The 10,229-nt window shown below is 44.0% G+C and overlaps 1 protein-coding gene across 2 annotated transcripts; it reads left to right on the forward strand.

Moving 5' to 3' along the window:
• Window positions 1-413: 413 nt before the first annotated feature.
• On the forward strand, window positions 414-4,365 carry LOC123098695 (uncharacterized). 2 transcript variants are annotated; one of them, XM_044520757.1, is made up of 4 exons: window positions 414-591; window positions 676-744; window positions 1,803-2,109; window positions 3,336-4,365. In XM_044520757.1, the coding sequence occupies exons 3-4, from the start codon at window positions 1,897-1,899 to the stop codon at window positions 3,834-3,836; spliced, it is 714 nt and encodes a 237-aa protein (XP_044376692.1). In that variant the 5' UTR covers window positions 414-591; window positions 676-744; window positions 1,803-1,896; the 3' UTR covers window positions 3,837-4,365. The 2 variants fall into 2 exon arrangements, with proteins under 2 accessions (XP_044376692.1, XP_044376691.1); XM_044520756.1 differs by having other exon boundaries at window positions 423-591; window positions 684-744.
• The last annotated feature ends 5,864 nt before the right edge of the window (window positions 4,366-10,229 follow it).

Genomic DNA, 10,229 nt, shown 5'->3' on the forward strand with positions numbered 1-10,229 from the left:
TTGCTACATCATCTATTTTGTCTAAATATGTGTGATGTTATCATTTATGTTACTCCCATCATGGTACGTAGTTTTATCATATGCGCAGATTTCAAGGTGTATTAAATCACTGCATGCGAGGATCAAGAGAAAACTAACCAATACATGTACAAGTTCTTGGTCATGTAATGGTCATGCATGCATGTGTTGTAATTAATACATCAGTAAACACAACTTTTTGAGAAAAAAAGAGTGTACTACTTTTTTGGCACTACTGTAGTGTCAAAAAACGTCTTATATTATATGACGGAGCAAGTAATAATTAAGTAATTTTACAAACTACGAAATTCATTCCATCACACATGACGTATCTTTGTCGGAGATTTTTTTAATTAATAAGCCCTAAAAACCGAAAAAGAGTGACCAACCATAGCTCCAGAATTACTGTCCCTTTATCCATCCGGAAAATACGACATTAATTAACCTTGTGAGGATTGAGGAAATAGCAGGCCGACCCGACCAGACCTCCCGACGCAACACCTTCCGCCTCCTTGAGTCGCCGTCCCCTTTAGCTTGACCCGCTCCGGCGAGACGGTTCCGACCGGCGGCGAGGTATGTGGTGTGCTGCCCCCATCCATCCCTTTCTCGGCCCACACTTTGGTTCTCTCATTTTCCCTGTTGACTGACGGCGCACAGGCGTACAGGGAGGTGGATTCCGGCGGCCGGAAACGACCCGCTCCAGAAAGGGCAGCACCCGGGGTCGAGGTAAAGCCCGTTGTCTCAGTTTGTTGGAACCCTAGAACTAATGTGAGATTCGCGAATTTCACCGTGTGAGATGGAATTGTGGTTGAGATCGATGGGATCTTCATGCCAATTAGGCTCGATGCGGCCCATTTGGATATGCATGAGTGTGCCTAATCTAGTGTGACAAAACGCAGGCACCATGACACTGTGTTCGGTTAACAACTAACTGATAGTTCTAACGCATCGTGTGGGTAACCTTTGCCTCGTTTGATTGGTGAAGTCTTGTCAATTTGTCATCGAACAAGATGTTGAGAGGCCCATTTTTCCGGTCAAGGAGGATGCGATGTATACACTGGTTAGCTTGAGGGAGGAGGATGGTAGAATAGAACAGTGGAGGCTTTGTTATTGAATGGTCATATTCTTCTTTAGCCCTCGCTATCCAATAACATTGGATCCTCCCTGGGTCACTCCACTTCGAGGAGATCCTCCTCACAGAGTCGTCGTCCTTGACCTCCGCTCACTGGACTGGGCGGAGTGGAGATCCATTCTGATCTGGATCTGTTAACTTGGTTGACTATGCTAATTTGCTTGGATTTTTCTGTGAGTTTGGTTACTGCATTTCTTTTTCTTTGAGCAAGCATTCCGTCTTGCTCTTTGTGGGATAGGCACTCCAATTCACCCTGCTTGCTTCCGATCTGTTGTGGATCTGTGTGATGCGTGCTGGAGTAATCAGAACAGTTTACTTCCAAAAGAATTTTGTTGTAAAGAGCAACAAATTAGAAGGTAAATTTGTAGACTGACAAGTGACAACAACAACTTGTGGATCGCCGAAAAACATACCGTATGCTGAAATTTTCCATGACAATTTTGATTAGCTTTTGTCCGCATCTGGTGTTTTTTTTTTGTACATATAGTGCTGAACATTTGACCAAAGTTGCTCAAGCTAACTGATTGATCTGTACTCTGTTGCTAGAGGACACTGACGATTTCTTATTTTTTTTTTAAATGTCACTGAACGCACATTATTATAGCAAATTTATGGCTCTTTTTTGGGTTTTGATTCACTATGTTTGTTGCAGCTTTGGACCTTACGAGCTCGCATTCTGAGTATGCGAAAGACCGGTGGTTTTAAATGCTGGAAATCATATCACTTCCGTTTATAAGTGCACAAATATGTTAGGGAATTCTTTGCTAGCCGAGAAAGAATTGGCGCTTGCAAGTATATGTGGTTTGTTCTCATCAAGCATGCAAAAGTCTCATACACCGTCCTGTCCTACTATCACATATGAAGAAGCTCTTAGAAGGGAACTGGAATATCGGCGAAGGTTGGAACGTACTCATCCACATCTGTTGATTGCTCTTAATGAAGCTCCTGCGCTATCCAGAGTAAGCTTCTTGTCTGATAACTTGTCAGCAGGGTTTTTTGGTAATGAACATTTGTGGTCCTATGGTTGATAACTTGCATGCATGGGAAGTATTGAGTTAGTCTGGGTAACCAATCATTAACAGAAATTTACCATTTCATCTTTGTTTACTTTATATGTCAACACAGTTTTATCATTTGCGCTATCTGTGTACTGCAGAAAGCTATTTTGTACCTTTTATTCAATAGTTATCTTCTACTCCCTCTTTTCACAAATATAAGATATTTTGGATATTTCAGTATGGACTACATATGGACTGAAATGTGTGAACAAACACACTAAAACGTGTCTATATACAGTTGTTTCAGAAAAAAGTTAGAACATCTTATATTTGTGAACGGAGGGAGCGTTTTCTTGTGCAAGGCATTGAATCGAGTCTCAACTTCATATGTTGAAAGCTCAAACAGGAGTCAGTTTTCTCAAGTTCTATTGTCACATTCATGCTGTTGAGAAAATATCCATAAGACGCACATTGAGTTTAATATTGCTTTACAAGATGTGATGAAACATACCCAAGTTTGATCCAACCACCCATGTGAGAAGCTGCAACAAAGGTGGTGTTGTTTCAATGCCACTCCAAATTACCTCTAGCCCTTTATCCTTGTTCTTACCATTTTCTGGACAGGATGAAGAGTTCAGCTTGCAGAGTTGTAGTAGTTCTTTGATCAGTGGGGAAAGTTTGCTAAAGTTTTAAGTAAACTGCATCCCTATTTAGAGAAACAATTATTCTGGACGATTTCTGGTTATTGAGTATTCATTTGAAATGCAGTTTACTATTGACAGTCCTGGCACCACCCTCTTTTACTTCTGATGTTAAACCATTCCGTGTTCTCATTCTTCTGCATAGGTTCGATGTTACTTTCCCTAATTGTATCAAACTATAGTTAGATATTGGAAGATGTTATCTGAAAGCATGATAAGGCTATGCACTACTTCCTCCGTTCCTAAATATAAGTCTTTTCAGAGATTCCAATATGGACTACATACAAAGCAAAATGAGTGAATCTACACTCAAAACTACGTCTATATACATCCGTATGTAGTCCATATTGAAATCCCTAGAAATACTTATATTTAGGAACGGAGGGAGTATTTGTTACTATGTTTTTGTTTGAAACCTAGAAAAAATTGTCAGAGAAATTAGATGCACTTTACTTATCTATTATTGGATTAAAAATATACTTTCAGGAGACCTGTACAGATTCAACACCTGATGTGTTGAAGAGAAAGTTAACTCCTGAGAGTAATATGCCTTCACCGCAGTCAAGCTTTAATTTCACCGCTGCAAGAAGCCAGCCAGCAAATTGGTACCCCCCAAAGAAAAAAGTAATAGTTCGACAGCCTGCATCACAGGCTATGCAGGCTGTTCAAATACCCAGAACAAATTCTGTACCTTCCTTTTGGTGCAAAATATGCAAGGTGGATTGTGTCACCGAATTCAATTTCGGCGCCCATATTGGAGGGAAAAAGCACAAACTCAAGAAGCAACTGATTCTTGGTAATATGAACACTGGAAGACCTGCCACTGGCAGTCAGTTTGCAGGTAACACAAACCGTGGACCCAGTGAGAATGCATTTTCTGGAAGCAGAAATGATTTACCGAATGTGGGTAGCAGCAGTGTTGGACCAAGCAGCAGCGTGTCCTCTGGAAGCAGACCTAGTGAAGCAAACCCTGAAGCATTAAACTAGGTAATCAGCCTTGTTAGGTACTGTGGAAGGCAGGCTCCAAGCAGTTCTCAAGGTCATGGAAGCTGTGCAAGAGTTTGCAGTTAACATCAAAGAACTAGGCTGTAGGCTGTCCTCGAATGATCACAGTTGACTTTGATGAGCTCTCTCATTGAGCTGGTGCATGAGAAGACATATTGGGCAATTGCACAGGTTGAGATGGCCAAGGAGTATGTGTCTCTCATCTTATCAAAGACTCGGCGACGTTTACAAGGTTCCGCAAGAATTAAAGCATCATGATACAGAGCTTTCTTCACAAACACCATGTTATATGCTTGTAACTGTTACATACTCAAATGATTGATTGATTAGATCTTGAGTTTGATGTTGTCGATGAATTTCATGTGCTGGAAAGGATGGATCTTGTTCTCATATGTGAGGACAATCTTCTGTTATCCATTTCTGTGCAATTGTTATCCCTGTATCTGAATGCAGGGGATTTCAGTGGTCCTATATGGCTTTTATTCTGAAATAAAAACCTGGGGGTTCCTTATCCGAGTTATGTAGTTATTATTGTTCATCTGACTGCAAGCGATTTCAATAGTCTTGCAACTTTCTTTGGGAGTACTGAAATTTATTGGCTTCAGCCACATCATGCTCACATTCATCTACGGACGGTCATAGTTGTTTCTGCCAATATTTACAAGGGCATGTCAAACTCATTGATTCATATGTCATACAATTTTTTTATTACAAACTCATTGGTTCATATTTCATACAATTTGTTGATCTGTCTTTTAGTAGGAGTGAAAGAAAAAAGATCTTATGTGTTAAAATCATTCGAACATTTCCCTGGGTTTATGTAAAAAAAAAGGGTTGGAAAGCAAGATCTGAGCCGCCTACGATGACCTCGATGAGTCTGGCAAGGCATGGACTTTGCCTGGTTTTGAGATGTATATAATGATCAAGGTTGTGAGTTCAGCGAACTAAGGATCCTACATGTAGCTTTCCACGGTTGTTATGGAGTTGGGAATTCGCTATCTACCTCATAAACAATGGCTGTAATAAAAAAAACATAACATGTTGAAGTAAATCGATAATTAAATATAGAGTAAAAATATATCAATTGTCATCAAACTTGAAGTGTATATCCGCTTTGGTCACCAGACTGAAATATACCCGAAATATGTTTCTTTCTAACATACAGAAAGCTAAGACAAGTCCCAATTTATTCTGGCATCCAGTTTTCTTTTATTAAACTTATGACATGTGGACGAATCATCAAAGTGCATAGAGCTATTTCAGTGGTACTCAGCTTACTTCTTTTAGTCAAGCAATACACTGTAAGCAAGTGAATGATGTATCAAGGAATTCCTAAAGTTTTGGGTAGCTGTCTATCAACAAAAAAAGAAGTGGAGGATTGAGCTGCATTCATCAGCCGCCTCTGACGACAACTTATTCTCTTTTCTTTTTTATATTTCCTTGTTTTCTAGAGTCAACTCTAATGCCAATTGCACACATCATTCGAATTCGATATGCATATAAGATGCTATCTCTCTGATTGAAAATATGTTGGAATTGATGGGCATGTTGATATTAGTGGGCCTTAACCCAACTGAATTTCACAATTTTTTGAGAAGTCAAAGAAGTCACAATTAATTTAGACATTTGGTATTCTTTTATTGAACTTATCGCATGTGGACAAATCATCAAAGCGCATAGAGCTATTTTAGTTGTACTCAGCTTACTTCTTTTAACCAAGCAATACATTGTAAGCAAGTGGACGGTGGAGCTATTTTATGTCAATAATAAAAGAAGTGTGGGATCGAGTTGCATTCATCAACGACCTCTGACAACAACTGATTTTCTTTTTTTATTTCCTTCTTTTCTAGAGTCAACTCCGATGACAAGTTGCACACATCAATCAATATGAATATAATCCCGCAAAAAAAATCAATATGAATATATGATGCCATCTCTCTTGTTAAAAAATTAATGGGCCTGTGGGGATTAATGGGCCGACCCAACTGGATTTGAGAAGTTGGAGAAAAGTCACAGAAATTACAATTGCTTTTGGCATATGTATCTTTTATTGAACTTATAACATATGGACGAATCATCAAACCACATGGAGCTAATTCAGTGGTACTCAACGTATTCCTTTTAATCGAGCAATACATTGTAAGGAAGTGGACGATCTGAGTCGTTTACCAACAAAAGAAGTGGATACTCGAGCTATATTCATCAGCTGCCTCTGATGACATTGGTGGTTTCATCACTCTGGCCGACTAGGCTAACCTACCCAGCATCAGAGGGCACCGGCTATGAGACACGGAGGTAACTGATGCCGTGGCAGTCCGTGTCAAGTTCCCTTGCACGACTATAAATATGAGTTCCACACGGATCCGACAAGTTGGATGAGCGAGGACAAACCCTCACTAGTCCTTCCGACTGTCGTACTCGCGACCATGATGTGTGTCACCGTCGCAGATGGGAAAAGTCGAGGAGGCAAAGCTGCTTGGAAGACATGGCTGCCCGTCATGTGTGTCGTCAGCACCATCTTGCTGCTCGCGATCGGCATCAGTGTCTACTGGTGGGGCTGTCCAGGGGCAGATCCAGCAAAAAAAAACATGAGAGGGGGCGAGAGTGCGTGACCATATTCATGAATCAATAAAGTCAAGTATCCATATAAACAAAAATATGGACATAATCACTTCGTACTTTTAGATCACGTTCCATTATCAAGGGGTGGACCCATGGAAAAAACTTAAGAGGGTGAGGATGTACGGCCATATTCATGAACCAACAATCCAAGCATCAATATAAACTAAAATGCGGGCATAATCACTTCAGGGAGCAGAGTTCTCCTCCCTTCCACGGTTCGATTATCAACTGAAACCAAGGTTCACAACCCAATTAAGGTACAAAGTAAATAACAGGAAAGTATATATAAGGCCAAAGCTTTGGCAATACACAACATAGCTCGTTGACAGCATTTTACAAGATAAATGCAAAAGGCAGTCAGTGCCCCAAGATACTACAATCCCGACTCCCTCTTTGAATATTACCTATAGCCCGCCTATAACTAGCCTTGAGAGATTTACTAACCCACTTTACACCTTGCCAAAACATGGAAGGTTTTATAGAAAAATATATTGGGAACATTACTAATATATTTGTTATCAACTATTTCCTTCCAGATTTTTTCATCATCTTCGACGTACCTCTGGATCGAGTCACCAACGAGGTGAATGTTGACATCTCTAATCACTTCAATCTTCACATGGTAACCGAGTTCATAGAAAATCAAAGAAAACTTACCATTTGAGACAAGATGACTTACAAAAGTATGGAAATGTATTATTTTGAAGTTGCAAAAGTGAACATTTACACAAACCTACAAACTCGAAGAAAAAAGCATTATGAAACTGTTGGGAAACGTAGTGTGACGCCCGGATAATTAAGGTACAGTAATTCTCTGCTAATGATGCCACGTCACTTCGATTACTGTTGTTAATCTCGCGTTAATTCGAAACCGATCCAACTTCAAAATTGAATTAAAGGCAAACAACAAAAGTTTTCAAAAACTAAAACTAAAATGTCCGGGTTGTGTCAAATAAATCGTAAGTAGTAATGGTGGAGAAACCACATTTTTATAAAATATTTAAATACTCTAAATTAATTAAAGCAGCAACTAGAACAATTAATTAAATACCTTTTCAAGTTATAAGGTTACAAACTATTTTAATTAAATGCCTAACTAGTAATGGCAGTGGTATAACTGGTAATACTACATTAGGTGCTATTTTTATAATGAACAAAACTAAAATGAGTAGTAAATAAAATAGCAAAACTAATTAACAGGAAAAGTAAACAAAAGATAAAACGGAAAACAAAGAAACCCCCCACCCCCGGGCCACGGCCCAGTTGGTCTAGCGACCAGGCCGACCCACCCCGCGCCCCAGCCTACTAACCCCCCAGTCCACCCGACCGAAACCCTAACAGTCCCACTTCTCCTCCCGATCCCCCACTCTCCCCTCGCGCCCCCTCCTCTCGGTCCCGATCTGGATCGGGAGCGTGCCGTCGCTGTCGCCACAGCAACCGACGCCGCCTGTCCCTACCTCGTCGCTGCCGACCACCTCGCCGCTGGACTGCACGTCACCGCCACCCGAGGACCTCGCCGAACCTCCCCCGCCGGACTGCCTCCCCTGCGTCGCATCATCACCGTCGTCCTCACACGCCCCGCTGCCCCGAACCCTACACTACCCCGGTGAGGCCCTCGGCCTCTCCTCTTTCTCGCAACGACGACCTCGCGTACGCGTGCGTCCAACGTGCGTAGCCCGCTGCTGCCTTGCTGCCCGCAACCGCCGGCCGTGCGCCTCACCTGCGCCAGCCGCGCTCACGATGGCCCTGGGCGTCCCTCTCGCGCGCCCCGGCTCCTCCTTTGCGCCCTCCCCGTGTGCCTGCGCGCCCCGCCGCAGCCTCGTCTCCTCGCCGCTCGCCCCGCTTTCCCCTGCCCCGCTCGCCTGCGCCTTTCCCTCGCTGCTGCCGCACGCTGCTCTGCCGCTGGCCCCGCGCTAGTGCTGCACACCTGCGGTCGCGCCCCACTGCTCCCGCCACCGACCATCGCCCCGCCTCGCCTCACCGCAGCTACTGCTTCCTGCGCGTGCCCACTGCGCACGCGCGCGCGCCGCCCTTCTCCCCTCGCCGCCTGCGCCGCGCACGCCGCCGCCCCTGCATCACCTCTGCCCCGCGGTCGGCCGGCGAGCCACGCCGCCGTCCGTGCGCCCGGGACCGGCGACCCGGCGCCCACAACCCCGCTCGGGTGCCCCGCCAAGTCCTGGCGCCCGAGACCCGCTAAGGCCCCCAGGGCCCTATGACAAGGGGGCCCCGCCCCAGAATGTTTTTATAAAAAAAGAGAAATATAAAAAATAATATTAATTAATTAACTTAATTAATCCTGATTAGATTAACCTAATCACTAGTTAACTTAATTAAACCCAGATTAGCCTGATGAGTCAATGACATGCGGACCCCACATGTCAGTTTGACCAAGTCAACACCTCTGTTGACTGCTGATGTCATGCTGATGCAGTAATGCTGATTTCGAATTAATTTAGTAATAATAATTTAGAAAATGGTTTAAAACTTTAAAAATTAATATAAAATAATCCGTAACTCGGATGGAAAAACTTTGTACATGAAAGTTGCTCAGATCGATGAGACGAATCCGAATACGTAGCCCGTTCGTCCGCCACACATCTCTAGCATAGAGAACCTGCAATGATCCACCTCCGGTTCATCTGTCCAAAAACGCGAAACACCGGGAATACTTTCCCGGATGTTTCCCCCCTTCGCCGGTATCTCCTCCTGCGGCGTTAGGGCACACCTGGCACCGTTACTTGTCATGTCATGCATCGATATGCATCTGTTTGCATTGTATTCATTGTTTCTTCCCCCTCTTCTCTCCGGTAGACTACGAGACCGACGCCGCTGCTGGTGCCCCGATCGACTACGTTGTTGACGACCCCTCCTTGCCAGAGCAACCAGGCAAGCTCCTCCTTGATCACCAGATATCGCCTATTCGTTTTCTCTACTGCTTGCACTAGAGTAGTGTAGCATGTTACTGCTTTCGGTTAATCCTATTCTGCTGCATAGCCTGTCATTGTTGCTACAGTTGTTACCCTTACCTGCAATCCTAAATGCTTAGTATAGGATGCTAGTATTCCATCAGTGGCCCTACATTCTTGTCCGTCTGCCATGCTATACTATTGGGCCGTGATCACTCGGGAGGTGTTCACGGGTTTATACATACATACATACATATTATACAGATTACATGATGTGACTAAAGTCGGGTCGGCTCGTAGAGTACCCGCAAGTGATTTTGATGTGGGGGCTGAAAGGATAGGTGGCTCCATCCCGGTAGTGGTGGGCCTGGGTTCCTGACGGCCCCCGACTGTTACTTTGTGGCGGAGCGACAGGGCAGGTTGAGACCACCTAGGCGAGAGGTGGGCCTGACCCTGGTCGCGTCCATGGTTACTTTATAATAACACGCTTAACGAGATCTTGGTATTTGATCTGAGTCTGGCCACTAGCCTTTACGCACTAACCAACTACGCGGGAACAGTTATGGGCACTCGATGTCGTGGTATCAGCCGAAGCCTTCTTGACGTCAGCGACTGAGCGGCGCGCGCCGGGTTGGACCGCGTAATGCAACTTCCTTTATAATGGAGGTTGCTAGGTCTGCTCACCGGCCGCCCTCGCAACGTGCAGGTGTGCAATGGGCGATGGGCCCAGACCCCTGCGCGCTTAGGATTTAGATCAGCATGCTGACCTCTCTGTTGTGCCTAGGTGGGGCTGCGACGTGTTGATCTTCCGAGGCCGAGCATGACCCAGAAAAGTGTGTCTGGCCAG

The sequence above is a fragment of the Triticum aestivum genome, chromosome 4D, assembly GCF_018294505.1.
Source record: "Triticum aestivum cultivar Chinese Spring chromosome 4D, IWGSC CS RefSeq v2.1, whole genome shotgun sequence".
In the NCBI taxonomy this organism is placed as follows: domain Eukaryota; kingdom Viridiplantae; phylum Streptophyta; class Magnoliopsida; order Poales; family Poaceae; genus Triticum; species Triticum aestivum.

Excerpts from the sequence above, each read along its gene's own strand:
- LOC123098695 (XM_044520757.1), top strand. The coding sequence starts at position 1,897 with ATGTTAGGGAATTCTTTGCTAGCCGAGAAAGAATTGGCGCTTGCAAGT. Across the intron at positions 2,110-3,335 it reads AAGCTCCTGCGCTATCCAGA|GAGACCTGTACAGATTCAAC; the intron begins GTAAGCTTCTTG and ends ATATACTTTCAG.